At 40.9% G+C, this 27,202-nt stretch overlaps 1 protein-coding gene across 1 annotated transcript in view; it reads right to left on the reverse strand.

Annotated features, from left to right (window-relative positions):
• PHLPP1 (PH domain and leucine rich repeat protein phosphatase 1) overlaps nt 1-27,202 on the reverse strand; it is a 208,650-nt gene that overhangs the window by 71,292 nt on the left and 110,156 nt on the right. The window contains exons 3-4 of the mRNA XM_032872281.1: nt 24,374-24,499; nt 6,282-6,448 (exon numbers count right to left, since the gene is read on the reverse strand). Of these exons, the coding sequence (XP_032728172.1) occupies nt 6,282-6,448; nt 24,374-24,499 (293 nt within the window). The remainder of the gene's footprint in view (nt 1-6,281; nt 6,449-24,373; nt 24,500-27,202) is intronic.

Genomic DNA, 27,202 nt, shown 5'->3' on the forward strand with positions numbered 1-27,202 from the left:
GGACGTTTAAGTTCAAATGCGGGGGCAAACTTTCCAAGCACCATGGGCAAAGCTCCAGAAGCACGCACACATGAATTCCTCCCACCAAACTCTGCTTCTGAGTTCTCTCTGTACGCGGCTCGCTGCGAGTGCCGTGAGGGCTATCAGCACAAGGGAGCTCTGATCCGTCATCCCTCACAAACCCAGGATCCTTCTGTGAAATATTACTGCCCGTGAAACTTTAATAAGTGGTCATTTTTTTTTAAGATTTTATTTATTCATTTGACAGACAGATCATAAATAGGCAGAGAGGCAGGCAGAGAGAGAGAGAGGAGGAAGCAGGCTCCCTGCTGAGCAGAGAGCCCGATATGGGGCTCGATCCCAGGACCCTGAGATCATGACCTGAGCCGAAGGCAGAGGCTTTAACCCACTGAGCCACCCAGGCGCCCCAATAAGTGGTCATTTTAAAACAGCTACATGTTTCAGGAAAATGTCTGAACACGAATTTTGTACAACTAAGTTCATACTGTTTCAGTACAGTATTAAAAAGAAACTTCAGACATGGGAAGGTAAGTTATAATCCTTGAATTTAAAACAGCAAAAAAGTTGTCCTCTTCATTGACTTTACAAAGAAACTTACTATAATTTTTTTTTTTTTAATTCTCCATTGCAAATAATCATCATCTTAGGACTCATACTGTCTGGGTCATCTAAATGGAGATGTAGCTCATGTAAGTGAGGCACCATCTATTAATAAAACGGAGATAAATAATACATTCTAATTAACAGTGACATACATAATCACGAAAGAAACCATTAAGCTACCAAAAATTACTCTGATTTTGCCTCTCCTCTATATTTTGAAAACTAACTTGAAGAGTTCCAATGCCAATAAAGGAAAAACAAACAGTGGTTGTTCCAAGAACAATGTTTTCCCTCTGAAACTGCTGGCCTATGTGTGTACATCAGCACGCCATCTTTCCAGATTTAGAATGCGGCTGGAAATACCAACGTAAATGTTCTGTGAAAACAGCTCATTTATTTAAGGCAAGAATTTCCAATAGGAAGAAAAATTAAGGGGATATGTGGTTAAGAGAAGTCACAGAATTCCTACCTGTTATAAATGCACTGTACTTAAAAAGTTACTCCCTGGATATCTAATCTAAAAATTCATTCCTTGAGACTTAGGTAAAAACACAGTAAGCTCCCCTCTGGTACCTCTCTAACATATTCACTATGAAACATGCACTAGAAATTAGCACAAATTCCATAAACACACAAATCAAAAATATACAACTAAATACAATGGCATATCTCAAACCTGCCATATTAATCGTATTAGCATATAAACGCTACATTAATGCTTTTTGGAGTATGTGAGTTTAAAAATCTATATTATAATTTCAATTCCTAGTACTAAGTGTATGTATGTATATTATACTAGACTTACAAATGTATTACTTTGAGAACTTTGCAATAAAATATTTCTTGGACGATGGAGGGAGTAGCGTGTGGTAGGGAAAAAATGGGTTTAAAGCACATTTGTTTTCCAAAAGGCACACAACAGCAGCTTCAGCAGTTGCTCAGGATCCCCCCACACACACACGAACCAAGTCCCCTCAGTCTACCCGCTCTAGGCATAAAAAACAGAAACCTTTGTTGCCATGTCAAGCTGAAAAATCTTCTACCTTAAGTGAAAGACATGGCTTCATCCTGCACAAAGTACGAACCAATAATACGTAAGTCCATATGTTTTGTCTGCTTTTCTAAAAAAACGTAAATGAAGAAAGTTGGACGCCACTACATACTACCCATTTATATCAAGTACTAAAACAGGCAAAACTCATTTATGGTGTTAAAAGTCAGGAAAGTGACTCTCTTTAATCTAATCTCTGACTGGAGGAGGGGCACAGGAAGGCTTCTTGGGTGCTAGCAATATTCTACTTCTCAATATACGTACCAGTTACATGGATGGGTTTACTTTGAGGAAACCCACCTAATAGTACACTCATTCTTGTGCCTCTTCTATGTTTGTTATACTTCTACAAAAAGACATCATAGGGTTACACAAGGAAGACTTAAGACCCCATATCCTCTCCCCAGTTGCAGCAGAACCCAGCTTATGCCCTGGAAGAAACAGAACTGGAGAGTCTCTGGCTCAAAGACATCAGGCCTAGTAGAAAAGACTGTTCTGAAAACAGGCACCAATTAATAATGCACACGCTAAACCCTCAGATTCTAGCTCTCTTCCTCACTCTGCTTCCTGAATCTCAGCATGCATTGCCCACACAGAAGACCACAGGATTCCTCTCACGTAAAACTGACATGTCTTAGGGAAAAGATCCACAGATACTGTCTTTGGAAGTTCCCCAATGAAACCACAAGCTCACCCCTGAAGGCTGTGACAGGGCTGCTCTACGTGGAGAAGCCTTGCCCACGTATAACAGTGGCCAACTCACTTCTCAGTGACTCACCATTAAATAGGAACAGAGAGCAAAGGATCGCCAAATAGTTACATTTCTACACAAAAGTCAGACACCTACACAGACAGGAGAAAAAGAAATGGACAGTGCAAGAAGGAAATAAGAAAATAAATAAATAAATAAATAAATAAATAAATAAATAAATAAATAAATAAATAGCTTTAATGCCCTCAGAAACAGAAGAAGAAAAAGACAGAAGAGAATGTTATTAAAATGCACACAAATTAAAAAACAAACAAGAAAGAGCTCTTGAAAAATAAAGACAACAGAACTTCAGAAGGGTTAACACAGAGTAGAGAACACCTGTCACGAAGTAGGGCATTCAAGCAGAGAGAGAGGAAAATGAGAGAATTAGAGGAGAAATGAGGTTCCACCGAACTCACAGGAATTCGGAAGAAGAAAAGAGAAAACCAAGGTAGGGGAGAAAATGATCAAACAAACCTAATGAGAAAGTTTTCCAGAACTGAAGGACATAATTTTTTTAGATTGAGTATTCGTCTTAAGGGCTGAAATTAATAAAGAGAGTCAAAGAAGGAACATCCTACAGTCTTCTGGAGGTTGTTTAAAACAAAACAAAACAAAACAAAACAAACAAGCAAACAAAAGGGGGAAAAAGATCACCTGTAAAGAGAGGGATCAGAATAGCATAACACTTTTTAAAAGCAACTGTAGAACCTAGAAAATAATAGTGCACTGGCTTCAAAATTCTCAGAACACGTGTTTTCCTATGTAGAAGCCAGCCAAATTACCACTCAAGTGGGAGAGAAAATATTTTCAGATATGCAAAGTGTCTGATAAATTGGTCTCCCATGCCTCCTTTCTCGGGAAGACACTGCATTAAAAAGAGGGAGTAAACCAAGCCTTTCTTCAAGTTACCAGCTGTCAGCAAACTATGGGTCCAGCACAGGGAGATGAGAGCCACCAGGAAAATGACACAAGGTCATTCCAGGACTCCAGCTGTGCAGAGGCCCACGGAGCTGGTAGCTACCCCGACTCCAAGAGGAAAGGAGTGTCCAAGAAAAAGGCATCGAGAAGCATGTCAAGAGTTCTGTCCGACACAGGAAGATTAGAGATAAAAGTACACAAGTGAGAGGCTACTCTCCAGGCAGCACAAGAAAGAAAATATAGTCACTGCATTTAACAAGCGCTTTGGGCCACTGCTCTCTCCTCACGAGGATGACAACCAAAACCAAGAGCTAGCCACACACCCAGTGGACGGAGCAGCGGCAGCGTGCGCGGGCCGGTGACAAGGGAAGAGAGTTACAGCTTCACCTTCCACAGTAGTAAGTCAACAAACAATGTCCAACAACAACAACAAAATGTCAAAATAGAAGTATATAAAGAGTACTTTGGAAGATGGAGGAAAATCGCAAAAAAGGGGCCAAAAGACTCAAAAATTGTTGCCTGGGGAGGAGGACTGGGGTGTAAGGAGGGGCGGGAGCGCCAGGCACATATTCCTTATCAGGAGTCTTGTTGTTTATTAAGATTTTAAAAAATCTACATAGGATGTTACTTGGATGGGGAAAAAGTTTAAATCTTTGAACTATGAAAACAAAAACCAAGGAATGTAGGAAACAGCAGCGAGACAACTAGCAAGGACGGAAGGCAGCGGGAAAATGCCAGGGAGGCAGCTGTCCCTCGGAGCTCCCTGCGCTGTGCAGGTGGCAGCAGAGACATGCCTCCCGGGACAGCTGTGGGACAGGCCGTGTGCTGAGGGAGGGGCGGCACAGGCGAAGGGGCCAGGGCCAAGGAGAAAGTTCCGGATGCAGAATCCACAGATACAGAGGGCCAACCGGGGAACTCTGAAAGAACTAAATAATAAGCAGGACGATACCCCAAACACCCTTCCCCCCAGGTATCTGTTTGCTTAGGCCACAAAGGCTGGCTCTTCCGGAAGCATCCTATTCCCTCGTGGAATGAGACGCACTTTGATTTTCTTTGTGTTTAGGTTTTAAATTTTGAAACTACTTATGAAACATGCAAACAGAAAACTATAAAAAATAATGATCATCTAAACATCCACTCCGCAGCTCTTTAAAATACTAACATTTTTGTCATATTTGCTTCTAACTTTTTTAAAGAAATAAACATTGTGGATAAACCCTCCTGGGAGCACTCCCTCATTGCAGCCCCCAGCCGCCTCACAGCAGGAACCATGCATCTGCACTGACACTGAGTTCTCCATCCACCTCATCTCTAAACTGAGAGCGTTGGTTTGAATGTGTTCTGATGGCCCTGTGTGACGTCCTGGACGTCCCGCAAGCAGGAGGACAGAGGGTCCTACACGGCCGTGACGCCTCCACTGCTTATCATCTAGTTCTTTCAGAGCTTCCCGACTGGCCCTCCATATCTAGATAAAAGCACCTCTGCTGTAAAGAATGATGGTTATCTCAAAGAAAACACTTGTACGATTATTTGAGCTCTGAGCCGAACTGGCCAATAATTCGTGGAATGCCACTTTTACATGAAAGAACAACTGACAAATTCGTTACTCGGACTTGGGTATTTGGCAGACATTTTCTCTACAATGAAGTGAGAAGGTCATTTCAGGAAAAACAACTGACGATATCTGTTGCCAAGGAGAGCCTTCAAGCTTCCAAATGAACATGAACATTTTAGAAAACTTGCTTCCACCGTGAACTTGAGAACTTCCCAATACTTAAAGATTTTTCTGATGAGATCAGTGGTGATATTAACAACTGTGAGGTCTTGGAATTGCATAATAAAATGCGCTAACATTTGGAATAGCTGCATTATCTAATGAACTAGTATTTCCCAAATGACCAATAATTAATGCGATACAATAATGTGCAGGCAAGGACCCATTCAAAGTGCAAGAAAGGTCAACAGAACCTAGTGTGAAAGAAGTTTTTAAAGTTTAACAACAGGGTTTTAGATTCCATACTGGAAACATTTAAGAAATGACCACTTGTCAAGTTTTGGTATATTATCAAAGAAGACTATTCACAACTGTCTGAAGTGACAATTATCATACTCTTCTCTTTTCCAATTACACACCGTACAAACTTTGTAACAAACACTTACCGGGTGATTCTTTTTGGGTATTAAAAACCATGAAACATAATCACAATGGTAAGTTACTACAGTTTAATCCTGGATCATTATCGGTCATTTAGAACAAGTGAACAGTTCATTGTTTATTTAAAAGTTATGTTCTTTTGCAGTTAGAGTCCCATATATCTACAAAAAATATGTAAGTATCAGAGGCTTAATTTACCATAGAATCAAGAATGATCATTGGTCTAAAAAGGAAATGAATACAGTAAATTCTTAAATCTGTTTTAAGTACACCCAAAAAAAAGTCCCTTCTCTCTATTTATAAAGCAGCCTGTTTAAATGTTTGGCTCTTGAAACCTACACACTAACCACCCAGATGAACTGGTATTAGGGGATTTAAACCTTAGTTCTTAAACTGGTAGAGAAATGTCTTTATGGGAAAAAACTGACTTTTTGTAAATTTCCAAAGAAATAATCTAATCTGACCAAACCTCTGTAGTTCAGAAGTAACACACCGAATAACAAACTTTTCACAGACCCATCTGCAGATCAGTTAGGAAACAGAAGTATTTTCAAGAGAAATAATTCTTCTTACACAAATCTGTCCAGTTAATGAATATCATAAATCATTCGTTTCAAAGGCAGGGACCTTAAAAAATTTTTCACAATAAAACTGATAATGTCCTCACTTTCCTGAAGTCCTATTACCTTGCCCTCTGAAAGAGAAAGGTCACACACTGTAGCTGTTTAAGTCAGATGATTCAAGTAACAATCAGAAGCGACCCATTTCTGTATGCTCACCTTTGCAGTTCACCGAGTCCCCTGGCAGTTGGTAGGCTGGGATTCTGCCTTAGGAAGTTTTGTTTTAAGTTGAGATGAGTGAGGTCTTGGCTGTAGAAAAGGTTGGCAGGCAGATGCTCCAGGCTGCAACACGAGAGGTCCACTGAGCTAATGCGCTGTGATGCAACCTGGAGGGGGATAAAACCCAGCCTGATTTTAATGCCACCCATTGATCCTACAGATGCCCCCTATGGATAGAAATACGGTAACCCCATTCAGAACACAGGCATACTGTACAAGGGGCACTAGTAGTCCAAATATAAACCAGCAGACTATTTACTTAATACAGAACTGAGTCAAGTACTGTAAAAGCAGAAAACGATGTCCCTGCCTGGAAGGTTACAAAAAGCACAGATTATCCTATCAGGTTCAGTGGTATCAGTAATCTCCTCCAGCCGTAGGGGTTAAGTTCCTGAAAACGTTCACAGTAAGGGAATTCAGAGCTAAATAATACAAGACTCCAGAGGAACTGCAGGGTTAGGAGACTGACCCCAACTGAGGTCTAGATGGAACCTATCCAAGCCCTCGCACATACTGATTTAAAACAGCACAAGTAAGAGCAGTATCCCGGCTTTGCGCACAGCGTTCCCAGGAATGGCAGCATAGCCTCAGATTCCACTGCCTGCCTGCTCCCAACTTCTTGGGTTTCTCTCCCCCAAAGCTTCAAGGAGATGCTTGTAAATCCAGTGGGCTTTGCTTCACGCAGTATTCTAAGTACAGTTTATTTAACGTCTGAATGTTTATCCACATATTCAAAGCCTTCCTGGTTAAATGACTATGACCGTGGTGACAGTCCCGGGCCACAGACCAGCCAGCATGCTAGACGCAGAAGGAGCATGGGACGACCTGCATGCCTCAAAGGCCTTCTCCAATGTTCCACGTCACGTGGTGTCACTTTATGCCTCTGCGTGTGGTTTCAGCCCCACCTGCATATACCTCGGCTCCTTCTCTCCCCAGAGAGGCCATGGGTATACTGTTCTGAGATCTAGGTTGATTCTTCCCTTATGGTCTTTAACTCTACCCAAGCTTTAGGGCAGAAAGGCCACTCCTTATCTGTGATCAGTCTGATGTCCTTTTCTATTACCAAACTCCAGCTTTCTCTTTCCCAGTTACAGGCGACGGCAGGGCATGGTCCTCAGGAGTGTGACTCTGGGGTCCATGTGCAGCTTTATGTCCCAGCTCCGTGACTTAGGAACTGAGACAACATGATTCACTGAGCCCAAGCTGCAGTTTTCTCATGCGTGTAAGAGGAGTTAGAGTGACAGGGACATGGGCAAGCCGGCTGGAAAACAGCATTCAGTACACGGTGACTGCTAGTACTATCATGATCAGTACTGCTACTACTACTAAATGGAATGATTCACATCTTACATCTACTGAAATCCAAATTCTCCTGAAGCTAAAAAGGTATTTGGAGGTAAATTTGCATAAAAACTATTCTGCTGATGGCATATTTGAGGTTAGAAAGAAATTACTGTGCACCCATGAGAGCTAAGGGAAGGAAAGAGTGGGGGTAAAAACAGCCTGGCAGGGCTCAACTCAAAAGACTTTACAGGGACACCTAGGTGACTCAATCAGTTAAGTGTCTGCCTTAGGTTCAGGTCATTGATGCAAGGGTCCTGGGATCCAGTCCTGCATCAGGCTCCCTGCTCAGCGGGGAGTCTGCTTTTCCCTCTGCTTGCGCATTTTCTGCTTGTGCTCACATGTTCTTTCTCTGACATATAAATAAATAAAATCTAATTTAAAAAAAAAGGGCTTTATAGAGGAAGTCTGAGTCTGCATTTTAGCAATGTTATCTTTCCCTGAATTTTCACTATTAAATAAGAAAAAGAAGAAATTATTTTCCACAAAAAAGAAGGGAGGGAGATTGGAAGGGAGGGAAGGATGGAAAAAGAAAATCCAAAACAGGGCCAGATCACCCATATACACTAAAACATGTGAAAAGAGCTATGAGGAATGCGATGGCCCTGAAAGGCAGGTGCAAACGCTCACAGGAACTGTTCACAGGAGGAAAGGGGCACACTCGTTGAGCACGCAAGGGCGTGCCAGGCCTCCTATCACCTGCTGTACAACAGTAAACACGGCTGCAGTCTCCGCCCCGAGTGAGTACACCTCAAGAGAAGGAGAGGGGAATCAGGTAGTTTATGACGGTGGTTACAATAATCTTAAGTATGTGATCTAAGAAGTCAGGGAAGGTTTCCCAAAGGACCTAATGTCCAAGCTCAAACTTGAAACTCGAGTGGAAATCTGTTTGTCTGTCCCAAATCCTTTTTCCTTATCTTCCTATAGCAATCCTCCAGGACACTGGGATCCTGACAGAGCTTTGAACGAAGCATGCTACCCTTTGACTATATGGATAGGCATGTACCCCAGGCCTGAGCAACCACAGTACCCCACCCACTGAACCCACGGGTCGATCCAATGAGTAGTGGCACGTAACCCCAGCTAGGCTAACCAGAGGCCTTCTCCGGCGGGGGGGCGGGGGGGGTATATATTCTGAAGCCAGGAGAAAGGGAAAACACACACACACACACACAACTCCGTGTATTATGTATAAATAGCTATGGGGAAGTAACCATTAACCACATAAACCCCACTGTGGTCATGTACCAAATTAAGGATAGCCATTGCTTCTATCTGAGTAGGGAGGAGAAAGGAAGTAAGAATGGGAAGATAAGAGATTTGGAATTTATAGGAAACAATTATTTCCTTATAAGAGGGAAAATGGAAGATAGGAAGTAACTATGGAAATGTGTTAACAACTGGGGAAGACAAGTACAAGGAAACGGTAAAATTATCCTTTGTGCTCTTCCGTGTGCATGTGTATATGTGCTTACTTTGGGAAAAAATGTAATTTCAATTAAAATTTTAGTTAAAGTAGAAAATGGATGAGGGCAGTCTTCTGGCTTTCCTTGCATTCAGTGTTCTACTAGGTGGCACATCAGGGGCAACAATTCCTCCTGTCACCAAGGGATCCCTTTAACCCACTGTGGTGGGCTGAACAGTGGCCCCAAAAAGGTGGTGAGGCAGACAAAAACACAGATTTCCACATCCCACTACCTGGAATCTGTAAGTACTAACTTCTGTGGCAAGAGTGAATATTGACTTACATGACGAACTATGTATCCTTATTAAGAGAGAGGCAGAGGGAGTTTTGATATAGAAGAACAGAAGTCGATGTGCCCCTCTGGGGGCAGAGATAGGAGTAATACGGGCCGCAAGCTGAAGAATGTTCAGAGCCACCAGAAGCTGGAAGAGGCAAGGAATGGATCCTCCTCCCCTAGAGCCTTCAAAGGAGTATGGTTCTGCCAACACCTTAATTTTGGACTTCTGGTCTCCAGAACTGCATCAATTTCTGTTGTTTTCAAGTCACCAAGGTTTTGTTAGTTTGGAAACTAATACAGCCTTCATAATTTCTTCCAGAGTACTTCTCATTTTCATTCATTCAACATGTTTATTGAACACCTCCTATGTGTCAATGACTGCCGACCTAGGTAAGCATCTGGTACGCTTCAGTAAACAAAGTTAAGATCCCTGCCTTCGTACATAAGTAAACTGTATGTTAAAAATCGGCAAATACTATGGAAAAAAATAGAGCAAGGAAGTGGGGGTCAGGACTATTGGGAAAGTGGTAGGTTCTGCTTAAATAGTTTGGTCAGGGTGGGCCCCACTAAAAAGGTGACATTTAGACATGAAAGGCACGAGGAAGTTAGCTGAAAAGATTTGTCTAGGGGAGCACTCCTGGAAGAGGAAGTAGCAAGGGTAAAGGCCCTAAAAAGGGATGTGCCTGGCATGTTCGAGGGACATTATGGAGCCCAGCGAGGTAAGGGGGGGCATGGCCTGTAGTGAGATCAGAAAGTTAAGGGAGAAGGGGTGGGCAGCGGGTCGGGCAGGACTTTTTCAGTGACTGTAAACACTCCGGCTTTTAATGTGAGCCAAATGGAAAGCATGGAAAAGTTCTGAAAATGTCTGATTCTAGATCATAAGCTCCATAAGGAGCCTATTTTGTTCACTGATAGACCCTGTTATACTCAGCACTTGGTGAGACCCTCGAAAAAAATACCTGTCAGAGAAATGGCACCTGGACTAGTCCCAGGCCCTCCTGTCTCACCAGCTTACGCCTGAGCCCCCTAGTGTGTGTGTTCTTTCCCATGGAGACTCCTTTGAGGGGGACAAATCCCATTTCCACGGAGGTGTCACACGACACAATCTCCTGGGACAACTGAAAGATGGCGATTAACTGTCAAGTGGTATTTGATTCGTCTCCTCATTCCCGGACCACAAGCCGTCACCGCTGGGGACACAGGGGAAGAGCCCCATTGGCAAGAGCAGCGTGAGGCAATCAGAGCGGAGCCGGAACAGCCCCAGCAAGGTCAGAGGACAGCGACAAGACAGTGAGCTGCCAAGGTGACCACCAGAGCTACTGCAGGCTGCCCCTCCCCCCCGCCTCTGCAGAAAAGGGGAGATTTAAATGCTCCCACCCAGCCCAGCCCGGGTGCACAGGGATACGCCACAAAGAGATCTGCTCAAGTCCCGTGGGAGAAAACGATCACTTGGACCAAAGAGGCTGTGACCCACATACATGGCTATACCTATTAAAACTAAGATCCTTCACAGCAAAGACCTAAATAAGTAACAAAAATAAGTCAGAAATCCACCTGGCTATGCCTCAGAGCAAGTAGCCCTTTACTACTATTTTCTTCAAAGTAGTAGGAATCACAATAATACTAGCTAACATGTAGGGGTGCTTCAGTTGTGGGGGGCCCTCTCCTAACTGCTTTAGCCATCCTAGTTAACCTTCACAGCAACTCAGTGCGGCAATGACTTACCCTCATCTCAAAGATGAAGGGTAAGCTGAGTCACCGAGCACGGCCCATGGTCACACTGTGAGCAGTGGCAGAAGCCAAGTTTGAATGCAGACCTGTACTTCCAACTCCCACAATAAAATGATACTCTGACCCCTCAGACCACAGCAGAGATGATCAGAGGCCATCCCTAGGATAAGCTTGAGCCTCAGGAATGGCAGTGACGTAGCAGTGACCGAAGACAGTCCTCCTGGAGAGAAGCAGACAGCGTCTGCTGACCACAAACAGCCTTCAGGGAAGGGATGACGCCCCATGGAGACACCGTTCCTTGACCTCATGGGCTCTGCCCACTCCTGTCTACACAGCTTGTCATCTGGGCAGCTGTGATGCCAGCGGGCAAGCACCTCCTCGAATTTTAAAAGGTTCTAGGAAACATTAAAAAGTCATAGAAATGAAAGTGAAAGAAAAAAGGCACACACCAAAATTGCCTCAAATCTTTGTTATAGAAAGGGACCTCACGATTAAATACAAAATCCTTTTGGCAAAAGCGACCGTACTTCTAATGCACCTCCCGACATCAAGACAGTGGAAGACACAAAGCTGAGACCCAAGCGACTTGACATGCTGGAGAAAGGAACAGTCATGACCATACTCAGGGCGTGTGAACGTTCTACCACTTCCAAGCCATGTGGCTCTGGGTAGGTCACTTCATCTGTCTGTCCTCTGTTCTCTCACCACTGAAGTGGAACAGATAGCACCTCCCCCGGTAAGATTCAACAAGCTGCTATAAATAATACTTCTCTCATTTTAAAACAATCAGGAGAGGCTCTGCAGACCAAGTACCCCCTGACCACCCACAGCGGCTCGCGGTACAGACCTGTAACATGCGAAAAGAGACGACAGCACGAGCCCCTGCTCTTGTCACCTTGAGCGGTTACACAGATACAGCTTGGTCAAAGGCAGAGCACACCGGTGATGAGGCTCGCAGACTGTCCATGAACTACACATGACAGGATTCAAGGGTTAGAAGATCCGTTCAGTGTAACTGCAGATAAGGAAATCAGTGCTAGTCTGGATTAATAGCAAAACTTTTTCTTTTTAAGATTTTTATTTATTTATTTGACAGAGAGAAAGATAGCAAGAGAGGGAACACAAACAGGGGAGTGGGAGAGGGAGAAGCAGGCTTCCCACAGAGCAGGGAGCCCCATGTGGGGCTTGATCCCAGGACCCTGGGATCACGACCTCAGCCCAAGGCAGACGCTTAATGACTGAGCCACCCAGGCGCCCCAACAGCAAAACTTTTTTTTAAGGCTAAGAGTTGGGGAACTACACGGGATTTCCCCTCATGAACCTACATATTCTGAAAGACACATAAAAGTGAACATGAATTCCGACTACCTTCTCAGGTTGTCTTCTTTTCCAAATTACTTGTAAACATGTGCAGGGCGAGGTGGGGGAGAGTTCATTTGGCCCTCAAAATATTTCCCCCAAAGTACACTGCAGGATGAACATAAAAATGATAATACGAACAACAAACTTCCTAGACCACCTACTGGGCTTCCAGATATTTGTAACGTGCTCCTCAACGCAACACGTTCCTTAGTTGTTTCTCGGCAAGCCTTTAGGGCACTTCTGTCAAAACTGGTCTCAGCTCCGAGTCCAGCTGAGCTGCATTTCTAAACAAAGACACGTCTCCTAACCTAACCAATCCTGCTACGCTTTTGAGGTTATCACATTCCCAAGTAACAGGACTGTCCTCCGCATTATTCCCATTATTCCTGACGTTCACTTAGTGAGCAATTGTCTTTTATTGGCAAGGGAAAGTTTAGAAAAACATTCACGTGACTTTTTGTTGTTGTTGTTACCAATATACTTTAGTGAAGGGGCATTTATCCTTATTATGCGCCTAGCATGCTCAAAATTAAGCAAAATGACCCTGAAAGCCTTGCTGAAATAGCATGAGGAATTCCGCTTGTGCAAAGTAAAAGACACTGCGTACCAGCACAATGAGTCATTAACTGCTCCAGCCTAACCTTCAGTGGCTTGGGAAATGATGCCCCCGCTACAGGGACAGTCTCTGGGGAGGTCACTAGACTGCTCTAAAAAATTCTTAACCTCTTAACTGACCTAGTTTTAATTCTCACCCCCTAAAAAATGCTTTGGGATGGAATGAGGTGGGAGAATATAAATTGAGAAGAGTGTTCACTGATCTTTTAGCTAAGCATTCTAGCAACTTATTTCAACTCCATCCCCATCGACAGTTCTAGAATACTTTTTATCAAACCGAAGTTTCCAATTTTAGTAAAATTCAAATTATCACTGCTCTACAACATGCAATCATTTAAAAAAAACTTTTCTACAAATATATAAAAAATCCCTTCAATGGACCACAGACTTTTTTCTGCAATGACATCTCGTTTCTTGATCCTGTACTAATGCTACCATTTTATAAAATCTGTTTAACAGACGAAGAAACGTTTGTATAAAATTAATTACAATATATACATTAATAGGAGCTACTAATGAATAATAATTAATAATTAGTAATTAAAATACACTAATAGGAGCAAAGCAAGGAGCCGATGTTCTTAAAGCACTGTTAAAGCAACAGGCTGTAAGGATATAGAAAAAACAAGACTGAGAAATTTAGAGTAAGAGCTCCACCTAAGTATCCCAACCCCTCTTTGCCAGGGGAGTGGAGGGGATGTGGACAAATGAATCTTTCGACACATGTTTATCATCTGCCTCTACAAACCAGGCACTAGGCTTGGTCCTGGAGAGGTGGCACTCTGTGTCTTCAAAAGCTTGGTCCCTGGGGACACAGGCACAACGGTGTGATGAGGGCACCCAGAGCAGAGAAACCTCAGAGCAAGACTGTGACAATCCCAGCACCCACCCTCCCCTCCCTTGCCCGGGCACATGGGCAGAGTCTTGCACATGGCCACCAAGAGCAGACACAAGTTTGGTGTTTGTGCAGGGAGCTCGGGGCACAGCCTCCTCTGGAAATGCAGACCTGGCGCCACCTTCCCCAGAGCCAGAAGCAACAGGGAAGAACCGCAATGAGATGGCACCACCAGCCTCCCAGGATCACTCCAGGGTCACACCAGCAGTTATCTCCGCTCCACACACACAAACCCCATTGTGTTTCTGAGTAACAACAGAAAAAAACAGAGCCCGGCCTGGGCGGAGATCAAATCTGAACTCGGAGTTCCTTCCTCATCTCCTTTTTGGCAAACTAGGTGTAAACAGTCCTTCTAGACAGTGGCCTCCTGAGAAAGTGTCATCTCCCTGACCACGGGGAAGGGAAAAGACGGCCAACCACCAAAAAACTTAAATTCTAGCTTTCTCGTAAAAGAAATGATGTAAATGTATACTTAAATGATTCTACTATCAGAAATGAGCTGCTTGTTTTGTATTTTAAGTTCCAAGTCTAACATACGAGGTCCAGCATGTTAGACACAGACAGATCACTGACATTTTCCCAATTATTCCGTGATTCCTTACTTCATGAAATTATAAATCAGACCAGTGGGTAGAAGAACTCAACTCTTCCAAGGAGATGTAGGAAATGCAATACTCTGGGCTACAAATATTGGGATCTTCCAAGATAAGCAAATATATAATGGTAACTAAACTTGTACGGATATATATATATATATATATATATATATATGTGTGTGTGTGTGTATGTATGTATGTATATATATATATATGTGTGTCTGTGTGTGTGTATGTTTATACATATTGTAATACATATTATATTTACATTAGTCTAAATACTCAGACTAAAATGACTTAACCTCATAATATTAAAACGACTAGATACAGAGATGTGGTTAACCATACATGGTAAATTCCCGAGACAGCAACACTTGACCAGTTTTTGAAGAACCAGACAGCAAGCAGTCCCCCCAATAATAAAATCAATTTAATCTGCCTTGGATGACTCCAACAGCTCCTCGGATTTCTTAAACACATCTTGGTCACCATTTAAGAAGTCCGACGATTGGAGGACAGGGGGGTCCCACTGGCGCCCCCGGCTGCATACCCCGCACTACAGACTGGGCGACAAACCACCTCTTCTTCTACCACCGAACTGCCTGGACGCAGCAGACAACTGTGTAGGTGAAGTACTTCCCTTTGACATTTTTAGGACATTTCAGTTGTTATTTGAGTCTTGGTTTGTTTGGTCCCCTCAGGCCACTGTTAAACACTGGAAGCACAATTAAAGAGGAAAGAGCAAGGGAGCAGCCCTTCCTGCATAAAGTGGGGCTGGACACCTCCACCTTTGTCCCTTCATCTGCAAAATGGAGATGTGACAGTGTCTCCTCCAGACTTACTACTCTCTTGCTGGGAAGCCTGACGTGGCAGAGTCTAGTGAGTGCTTATCTCATGGGGCTGATCAAAGCACCTGGAAGGGTGCTTGGCACACAGAAAAAGTCACCAAAACATGAGCTCTTGCTACTGGCATTACTGCGGTCACTGCTAGATCAATTCATCAGGCAAAGTGATTTTATGAACAAAGTACATCAACAAGTTGGCGGTAAAAACAAAAATTGTTTTATTTAGCCTTGACCTCGCGAAGGAATAACTGATTCGCTTTGGACGGAATACGTGAAGCAAGGAAATGAGGGTCACAGCCTCCAGGCTCATGGGCTGGTATCGCAAGTACCACCATGGATAAATGAGATAGGCCCACAGGAAGCTGAAATAGGGACTGGGAACCATGTGACAGAGGGACTTGCCGGAACTACCAGAGATGCTCCTCCTGAAAAACAGACCGCAAAGGGCAGAGGAAATCATAGTAACTTCAGTATTCAGAGGCTATCGAACAGAATTACCCTGTGTTATACCAGAGAGCAAACCTGGATCAGCGGGTTGAAGCCACAAGGAAGAGACTTCATCTCGCTGAGAAGGAAGAACTGTCTGGTCAGACACTATAAGTGTCTGAAACACTGTAGACATTTTTAGGAGGGAAGAAGTCTAAGAGTCCAGAAGGTCCTTTCTGAATCTTGAATTTAAGTCTCTGAACTAAGAGCACTTGATTGTGGCCACAATTTAAGGTTAAACTATAGAACACTTTCAAAGAAAATACCAAATAATTGTAAAGATAATCATTCCAGAAAACTACAACAGGTAATATGTTTTTTGGTGCCTATTCTACAAGGGCCCTTTCCAATCTTAAAATAATATGTTGCAACTTTAAAACACAGCTGTAAGGCCCTTGCTTGATACGGAGAATGCATTTTATTAAAGGTGGTAACAATATACAGATAAATCCGCATGACGAATACATTTCTTCCATTTGCTGAGACCCTGAACTAGAAGTTGAGCCTAGAAGAGTGTCCAGCATCAAGAAAGAGTGGAATCAGTCTTCCCTCTTCTCTCCCTCCCTCCCCATGTCTCTCAGGGCAACGGTGTAGTAACTCCAACAAAAGTGCAGAAGAAAGGGGAGGGGGGTGAGAAGACCCAGAGAGGGAAGATGGAGACACAGGAGATCAGTTTTACCCAGTTAAGTAGGAGCCAGCAGCATTTCACAAAAGCATGCCTCTTTTGTTAGGGAATGGTAAACAATCTAGGTATTTTTTTATATTGTATAAAATTAGATTATAAAACTTTGGAGAAAATAAAATGAAATGGCTTTAAACTGAAATGACTCAGATTCAAGGAAAAACCCCTCCTTTAAGAACATGTTAACTAGGATTTCAGAACCAGTAGTTGCCACAGGAAAAAAGAATAGACAGGATTAGCAATGTGGAAATAAGATGAAGCATAATTATAACCACAAAGAGAGCATCTTAGTATTTTTACTAACCTAATCACAGTTTTATGTAGTACAAAAACAAAACTTAATGCAATCTAAAATATTCCATCGTTAGCTTAAATTCAAAGCAGAATTCCTAAATTTCCTAATTTCATAAATTGTTGCTCATATCCATAATAAGGAAAGATTCCATAACATGAACATGAACTTTTATGTAACAAATCCATTACTATGTTAGAAAGTTAGTTATCATATTTGGTAACTTATAATCGAATTTCCCCCAGGAAATGACATGGACCTAGCAGGAAACAATCTAGACAGGCCAGTACTTTTTAAACTTTAGTTAGCTTCTATTTTTTTTTTTCTTTCTCATGCTGCTCAGACATCTGTGATATGACTATATTTTCACATTTTACACAGCTGTGCCTTTGTACATACTTTATACCTCTCCTTGAAATGCCCTTCCCCTCTTGTTGTTGTAGTGAACTCCTATTCATCCTTCAGAACTCAATTTGCCCATTACCTCCTTGAAGTCTTCGTATACCCAAACAGCTCATATACTGAATTTCCAAATTTTTCTCGCATCTTCACTACAGAGTTCATACAAGAACAAATTCCTTGAGATGGGGTGATGTATTATAAGCTAAAACCCATGTCACACAGTTTCACTTAAGCTTCTACCACAGATCTGCTGGACTGTCCTTGGTCAAATGGTCCTTAATTCTCTATCTAAAGAATGGGTATAAAATGTGAAGTGAAAGTTTCTAAAAAACAAAAAAACGAACACCAATAAAAACAAAAAAACAAAAAAAAGCCCGAATTTCTTAGCATAAATGTGTTGAGAGCAAAGCCTCTTACCATCATAAACTCAGTGTAAACAACTACAGCACAATCCCTAAACGACAGGTTTCAAATCATGCTGACAAAAAGCAGCATACTCCCTAATCTACACTTCAAATTAAGAGGCAAATAATGTGTAAAAGATGACTACGTAATCTCACAGGGTTCCTTGCAGCTCTATCTAACGACACAAATCTTTCTGTTGGAAACCTTAATCCTATTACATTAGAATGACTGGACTCAAGTAGTTAGGGAAGTATTCTTGGAGTGAAATCTGGATGAAAAAAACACTCTTTTTAAGCACGTGAAAGCAAAAGTTCATTTGAGACTCACCATATACTTTATTCTTATTTAAAGGGGTGATATTTACTCATTACTTCGCATGATCTTTAATTTTAATTCAGCATGAAATGTGGCCCTGACTTGCCTACACTATTTGTATTAGGAAGGAACCCAATATATCGAGACAACCAAAAAGTTCACTGCAGTGACAAAAACAAAACAGAACAAAAAACAAGAGGCCTTGAATAAATATTATACTACAGTTAATACTGGAAGAAAGACAGGAGAGGGAGCCCCTATGGTAGCCACAGCCCCTGGAAAATGCCAGCAGGTCAGCCCCTGATCAACACAGAGGGAGACCCGTACACAATCTATGCTGCCGGATGGGGTGTGAGTTAGTCAGGAAGGGCCGTATAACATACACGCTAACACAAGTGCTCATGGTCGATAATTACAGAAGGTGGGTCACAGGTATGTGGCTGCTACTACACTATTATGTCCGCTTCTAAACATCTGACATTTTCCATAATAAAAAGTTAGAGACACATTCATGTACAACACCCAATCCATGATCCGAATCCCCACTTTTTAAGTCTTCTCTGAAATAAAGAAACAGACTTTAAACTGGGACAATACAGTGCTATAGAAGTAACTAAGGTTTAATAAAAAATTAAGTACGCTCAGGCTATAGACTCGCATAAAGACTAACTGCGAAAAGAATTCAAAGGATTAATCAACATGTCCAAAACTAATGCCTTCCAAAAAGTGGGCCACAAAGACAGACATCAAGGTCAGCGTTTCTATAATGTCACCTGTGTGTTTGGTGGGAGGCCTTCCATAGCTCCCATTCCTCTCTCCACCACCACTCCCAGCCTTCCTCCCACTGCTCGGAAAACATAATGAAGATGTGCACCCGTGCTGAGCCAACAGAGCCCTTTTTTACACTGCATACAAGGGGACGTTTACCAAATTTTTAAAGCATGTCATGCGTTAATATTTTTGGGATGACTTTATAATCAATATTGTAATCCTCCCAAAGGAGCGGTTTCCTTCATAGTATCTACCGCTAACACCCACCCAAAACAAAAACTCCAAAGGAAGTGCCTTGGGTATTATTTTTGCAAGCAACAGTAAGTGTGGGATTAAATTTTAAAAATAATAAGTATATAAAGGCCTATCTTGGTAGAACATATCTAACTAATAACCTTTTATAAATTTTCCCAAAATCAAATGAAAAAAATTAGAAGATTAACACTTCTCTTTTCGCTAAGTCCAGAAGCATAAACTGAAAATAAAGAATTTCCCTTTTAAATTAATTATCTAATTCCTTTTAATTTAAAAATCATCGGAATTGGTTCTCTTTGTCCTCCTACCCAAAATGAGGTGGGGATGGTCATTAAAAATCAGAAACTCATATTTCTTTCTGTTGTTTTTCTTTCAGATTCTTATCAAAATGAATCTCATTTGAACATTAAGATGTATGACAGATGAATGAATAAAGAAGATGTGGGGTATATGTACAATGGAATACTACTCAGCCATCAAACAAAAATGAAACCTTGCCATTTGCAATGTGGATGGAACTAGAGGGTATTACTGCTAAGCAAAATAAGTCAATCAGAGAAAGACAATTATCAGATGATCTCACTCCTGTGTGAATTTAAGAAACAAAACAGAAGGTCATAGGAAAGAGAGGGAAAAATAATAAAAGACAAAATCAGAGAGAGACCCAAACCATAAGAGACTCTTAACTTTAGGAAACAAACTGAGGGTTGGGAGATGGAGTAACAGGGTGATGGGCATTAAGGAGGGCACGTGATGTGATGAGCACTGGGTGTTACAGAAGACTGATGAATCACTAACCTGTACCTCTAAAACCAACAATACATCATATGTTAATAATTTGAACTTAAATTTTAAAAAAGATTAAAAGATAATGCAAAAAAAGAGAAAAAAAATAAACATTAGGATGTACAGACAATCCATTCTATGCTGCGTTTCTCAGTAAGAAAAGAAAAAGAAAGTCTCCATATAACCTGAACGACTAAGCTGCGTAACTTCCTGATGCCTGCAGACATGAGGAAGAACAGAGGCGGTGGCAACAGAAGCTTGAAGTACAATGGCTCGAAAGAGTCAGTTCTGGCCACTCCAAATTCCCCACAAGCACATACTCCCCGACGGACTGAGCTTCTCAGCATCCTCTCGCCAGTAGCCCCAACCTGCTCTCCCAGGATGCTGGATTAAAGAAAAAAATAAGATCACAGGACCACCCTTAATAGACGAAGTTTAAAGAAGAGCATGGCTGTTTTATATGGGATCCGTATCCAAATAGGGAGCTCTCACCCTGATTTCTTATATAATATCTAAGCTCTACAACCAGCACCTTATAACTCATTTCTCCTTTAATTCACTAACCATAACAACTTCTAAAAACTTTTGAAATGTGTATCTGATGTTTAAGAATGGAGAAAGGAAAGACAGTGTACCTAAAATATACATTTAGCAAGATGTTCTGCCCTCTGTCCCTGACCCCTGACTTTTCGGGAAGAAATCTTTCTCCCCAGTGTCTGCCATCCCAAATTCTGTTACCCCAAAAGGCTGCTGTGGCTGTTAAGAACAGCAAAAAGTCCTTTGTTCAGATAAACCAAGCATATGTGTGTCTAGGCTTAAAATAAATATAAAAACAGGTAGTACCTTAAAAAGATTGTCTGGCCAATTGGTGATAACAGCAGGAATGATGGCCATGAAACGGTTTCATGTATTTATTTATTCATTCTCATACACACAACCTAGATGTGCCAGGATAAGTCTATCATGCACATATTTGACCTAAGCCCTAGGCGGTAAGGACTATTCCTATTCCCTTTCCCAAATGAAAAGGCCTAACTTTAGAAGCTTCGACAGTGTCAGGTCAGTGAATGTCAGAATCTACGTCTGCCTTCGTTTGAAACCCAAACTCTTTACTCCCACACTATTTGGCTTCTGCAAACATTCAGAGCCTTACTGAAGGGACAGGAGGTTCAGATTCTAATTTGAATTCATTCGCACTAATACCAGCCAACTACTAGTTAACTACTTATTAATACTAGTAATTTAAGGTAATTAGCTTACATTCCCTTCTGGAAGCACCCACCCACACTTGTGTGAAATGCAAGCTGCAGCCTTGCTGTGTCCGTGTACACTTGTGAATGATCTTCTGCTTGCGGCTGCATGACACATCCGCCACTCTCTAACGGCCATACAACCATCGGTGAAGAGGAAACGGACACCACCAGTCCCCCACCCCATCACCATCACCTTCTTGGTCACAGTTCTCCTCCTAGCCCCCGCCTTCTCCTCCTGAGTGGCCTGTCCCTGAGTCTGTTCATGGTTTGGATGATCAGAGAGAGAGAGATCACCTCGTTCCAGACACAATCTCCTATTAGACCCTGGAGATGGTCTATCGCCCAACCAGCAACAGTGAAGACTACTCACCAAGCTAACACGTGACCTTTACGATCACCCACAAGTTAGAAATCAACAATTTCCATACCCCATTAAAGAGACATTTCATAATCTACCTCTTCTGCCTCACCTCCTTGCTGTCTCTCTAAAAACAAACTCTTTGAAGTTAAAAAACTGTATCTGGCCATTGTTTTAAAGGTGCCAATATAAAAAGTCTAATTAGTGCTATGGTTTCTGACTGAGGCTACCATTTACCTCCTCATTCAAAGCAGAACCTAGAAGCCATTTTTTATTCCAACCTTTTCCTCATGCTTATGTAATTATCAGTAATCCTGTCACTCAATCTTCAAAACACATCCCAAAACACATCTATCCACTTTTTTCTGTTTCTCCTCTCATCTCTTGCCTAAAATCCACAAGAGCCTCCCACCAGTCAAATCCTGCCCCCCTCCTTTCTCATCCTCCACAACAGCAATATCAGAGCACGCAACTTTCCAGAAGACAGCTCTTTTAGTGGCTTGCCACTATGTCAAGAATAGGATCCAGACTCTTTACCCTGGTCTGTAATGTAAGACCCCTGCCTTCCCTGACTGCACATCCCTTGTTCCAGTCTTAGCCCTCTCACACTCTCTTCTCTGACTGCTGGAAAACTCCTCCCATGACATCTTCAAAAAACTCCCATAACATCTTCAAATACTTCTTTCCTTAAAGTTCTAGTTTAAATGTCCCCTCCTCAGAAAGAATTATTCCTCCTCCATTATTCTCTGCTGTAATAATCTGTATTACAGCACTGTGATTATCTGATGTTTTCTTTGTGTGTTTACTTATTTATCATTTGTTTTCCCCAAAGTAAGCGCTTCCAAGAGAGGGGAATTAGACTTGTTCTCTGCTATATTCCAGGACATAGAACACATATGTAACATACAGTAGGTGCTTAATAAATGCTTGCTAGCTTTAGAACAGTGACTTATCAATTGTGTGGATGTTTAATATACAAGACTATTAAACTTAATACCTATTAATCTTTTTTTATTATTGTTTCAATCAAAACAATGTGTCATTGGTAAGCTCAATAATTTACATATATTTATTTACATCTTTATCCATGTTTAAGAATTTATACCTCTGACCTGTTCCAAAAAGAATGCAAAACAGGTCACTATGACACTGCATTTCATTTAAAAGATCAAAACATCTCCATATTGGACATTCTACCAAATACCTGACCAATACTCTTCAAAACTGTCAAGGTCATTAAAAAAACATAGGAAGACTGAAAAACTCTCATAGACCAGAGGAGACAAAGGAGACATGACAGTCAAATGCAATGTGGTACCCTGGATTAAACCCTGGAAATGGAAAATGACATTAATGGAAAAACTAGTAAAATCCAAATAAATCTTGGAGTTTGATAGTTAATATTGGTTTCTTAGTTTTGGCAAATCTATCATGGTAATGGAAGATGCTTGGGAAACTGGGTGGGGCTATGTGGAAACTCCCTGTACTATCTTTACAACTTTTTTGTAAATAGAAAATTATTCCAAAATAAAAAGTTTATTTAAAAAAATCAACCTCTCCATATAGAGAGAAATTTAATGCACTCTGACCACATTTTGGCATTTTATTCTGAATAAAGCAGAGTGTAGGCTGTTGACTTACTGCCTTAAACCCATGCAAACACTTAAATATAAAAGCACAGTATTCTTTAATACTTGTCTCCTCACATTTGCAACCACAAAAGTAATTTTAAAACGATGAGACAGATGTACTTATTGCCTCTTTTACCACATTAACTCTACAAGGACGTCTGCAGAAGAAATGTCATCTTTCCCATTCTCTCTAGCAGGGTGCTGCCCTTCCACTTGCCTACCAGGTTAGGAGAATCCTCTGAGTCCTATTAATCCAAATTCTGCCCATTGCTGCTTCTCTGAAAGGAGGGGAAACTAATATTCTTAAGTGTATGGCATCATCAGAGGACACAGTTTTTACCTGATAATTCAAGTGCGGCCAGTATTTCAGAATGTCTTTCTAGACGTTATTGTCGAATTTTCTATTAACTGTTTTACAAAGTTATGTCCTATTCATTCACTTGATAAATAATTACATCATCATACAGCAGTCTGAATCATATTGAACTTGGATAGCAAATTCAAAAATATGAAAGCAAATTCCAAAGTAATGGTTCTACACCCAAGAGAGGTTTCATAATTTCATAAACACACCCAAAACCAAGGCACCAAATACTACAATCCACCCATTTTACACACAGTTCTATAAACGTGATGTAAAACCATCTTCACACAAAGTACCTGAAATACCAACACTTATTTATCTTACTCATCGTGTTACTCTAGCTTCCATCACACACACACACACACACACAAGTATACTGTTCCATTGCTCATGGTAATCTTATTTAATTAGGGGACTATAAAACGGTCAAAATAATAAAGATGTGAAAAGAAAGTAAGCCATCTGAAAGGCAGAAGTTGAACAGGTGAAAAGGAGATGGCACAGATTAAACCACTTATATGAAAAAAATAGAGGAAGAGGGGAAATTTGTAATAATTCTTTGGGTATTTTGTGGTTTTACAGTTGTCCTACCCTGGGCCAGTCCCTTAAATATTCTTAGCTGATGTTCCTTACCTATAACATTAAGACAGTAATGCTAATCTACTCACTGATCTGTTTTCTTTCCCCTTAGGATAAACAAAACCTAACAAATGAAACATTTCGGAAATTTTTCATTGGCTACTTTTCAGCCAAAATGAGCTTTTATAGAACTAAAAGGTGCAAACTACTAGCAGTATCTGGGGAAAAAAAAAAAAAAAGTATAATACTACATTCTGGAATTGGGTAAAGCAGAGAGAAACTGCAGCCAGCTAAAAGCTGAATAATGTTCTCAGGTAAGCACTTACCTTGGAAACTTGTCGAAGCCACCTTAAATACTCTGTGAATGTATCAAAACAAATGTAGTAAGTCTGGCTTTGGGGTCCAGAGGAGCTAAATGCTAAACAGTGCTGGTGCTTTTTCACTTCTTCTACCTATAAAAACAAAGAGAAAAAAAGAGTCAGGAAAGCAGACCATGTACATAGTTCATGAACCATACCTTGGGCCAGTGGGCCTGCACAGATTTGCAGCTTTCCCTACATACGTTCCTCTTAACACTTAAAATGTGTTAAGTTCCTGAGTCTGACTAACCAATGTGAATTACGAGGAAATAGAAAATGGTGAGTTTTATCTTTAGATTTCCCCACAAGAACGAAATTCTCTTCTTCCTGTTTAAATTGGAACAGACTTCCTTCCTAGCTTTCTCTATGGTCACAACAGGGTGCGAAGGTTCTTTCTTCCTTTGGGCGGAGCTGTACTTAATATTTTACTTAAGGATTTTTATTCCAGATAAGTTTTCTACTTTAAGGGACTTTTCTATTACTCTGAATTACAACCTTTTGGAAAAAGTCTTCAAGCATGTTAAGTAAGTTTTTAAAAAATTTAACATGAAATTGAGATTAACATGAAATAAAACTCTACCAAGAGTCCTAATTGGCCCTTCAAGTTCGAATAAGGCAGTGATACAGTCAAATCAAATTTCCACTCCCAGTAAATTCCTCCTACAGAGGAAAAGTCCAGATAATAAAGTAACATGACACCACACAAGCTCCTACGCTTCACTTACAAAAATGATCACAGGTCACCAGGGAAGTGTAAAAAATTTTCAAAAAGATGAGTATCACAGACTATGCTCTAGGACCAAAATGCAATTAGAAGTTAGATGTCAATAATTTAAAACCCAAGTATAGTTAGAAAACCAGTAACATACTTCTAAACAAGTTAAAAAAAAATAAAAATTTAGATATTCTTAGAACTAAACCATTAAGAAAGTACTACATATCAAAATTTATGGAATGTAACAAAAGCAATACATAGGGGAAATTTTATAATTTTAAATACTCATATTAGTAAATAAGGCAGAAAATTGTTTTCATTGATATGTGTCTCAAGAACCTGGGGAGGGGGGTGGCTCGGTGATGGACATTGGGGAGGGTATGTGCTATGGTGAGTGCGGTGAAGTGTGTAAACCTGGCGATTCACAGACCTGTACCCCTGGGGAAAAAAAATATATGTTTATAAAAAATAAAATTAAAAAAAAAAAAAAAAGGAAGAAGAAGAAAAGAGAGAGGAAAAAAAAAAAAAAAAGAACCTGGGGGAAAAAATACAATACCAAAAACTGAATAAACTCAAAGTAGAATAAAGGTGATATAAAGCAGAAATTAGTGAAATGCAAACCAAATATACAACAGAGAACATGAACATTAATAAAATACTGGTTCTTTGAAAAGGCTACCAAAATCAAATGTTGACTGATATAAGTCAATGATATCATAATGATACAAACATCATTAATAATGTAAGAGAGACAAGACTACAGATTAAGCAAATTTAAAAGAACATTTTAAGCAATTTTGTGCCAAAATCTTAGGAAAATATATTTTACTAACACTAACTCACAAAACAAAAAACCCTAGAAGGCCTACATAGTCCTATAACCATTAAAGAAACTGAGTATTAAAATTTTTCTTCTCAAGAAATATCACACCCATACGGTTTTATAGATGAATTCTACCAAAATTCCACGAAACAGATCTTTCTAAACTTGTGCAAACCCATCCACCAAACAAAAAATGAAGAAAAATACCGCAACATATTTTATAACCAAGAACAGATCATGAGAGCAGTAACAGAAAGGAAAATTTTAGGCCAGTCTCAATTACAAACACTTATCTTGAACAAAATGTTGCATCAGGATCCAGAAATACAGGGGGAAAAAAATACAGACATGCAGAATCCAGAAATACAAAAAAAACCAAAAACAAAAAAACCCATACATCAAGGGGCGCCTGGGTGGCTCAGTTGGTTAAGTAGCTGCCTTCAGCTCAGGTCATGATCTCAGGGTCCTGGGATTGAGCCCCAGGTCATGCTCCCTGCTCAGTGGGCAGTCTGCTTCTCCCTCTGCCTCCCCCCACTGCTTGTGCTCTCTCTCTCTCTCAAATAAATGATAAAATCTTTTGACTCTTACTCTTAGGAAACAAATTGAGGGTTGTTGGAGGGGAGCAGAGTGGAGAGGTTGGGATAACTAGGTGATGGGACACTGGGGAAGGTATGTGTTGTAATGAGCACTGGGTATTATATAAGACTGATGAATCACAGACCCATACCCCTGAAAAAAAAAATACATTATATGTTAATTAACTGAATTAAAATTTTTTTAAAAGATTTTATTTGTTTATTTGACAGATAGAGATAACAAGTAGGCAGAGAGGCAGGCAGAGAGAGAGAGAGGAGGAAGCAGGCTCCCTGCCGAGCAGAGAGCCCGATATGGGGCTCGATCCCAGGACTCTGGGATCATGACCTGAGCCGAAGGCAGAGGTTTTAACCCACTGAGCCACCCAGGCGCCCCGAATTTAAATTTTTTTTTAAACTACCTATCAAGAACAAACTGGATTTACCTCAGGAAAGGCAAGATGGTTTAACATTATTGGAACTATAAAATCTTTAATCACATTAACAGGTTAAAGAAGAAAACCATACGATCATCCCACAGCTGCAAAAAAAAGCATTTGGTAACATTCACCACTGATTCATCATTCATGATAAAAACTCCTAGCAAACTAAGAACACAAACAACAACTTTGTCTTAGCTGACAAAGGGTATCTATCAAACATCTAAGGCAAACTTCAGTGTTAAT

The sequence above is a fragment of the Lontra canadensis genome, unplaced genomic scaffold (genome assembly GCF_010015895.1).
Source record: "Lontra canadensis isolate GAN:19392208 unplaced genomic scaffold, GSC_riverotter_1.0 scaffold44, whole genome shotgun sequence".
In the NCBI taxonomy this organism is placed as follows: Eukaryota; Metazoa; Chordata; class Mammalia; order Carnivora; family Mustelidae; genus Lontra; species Lontra canadensis.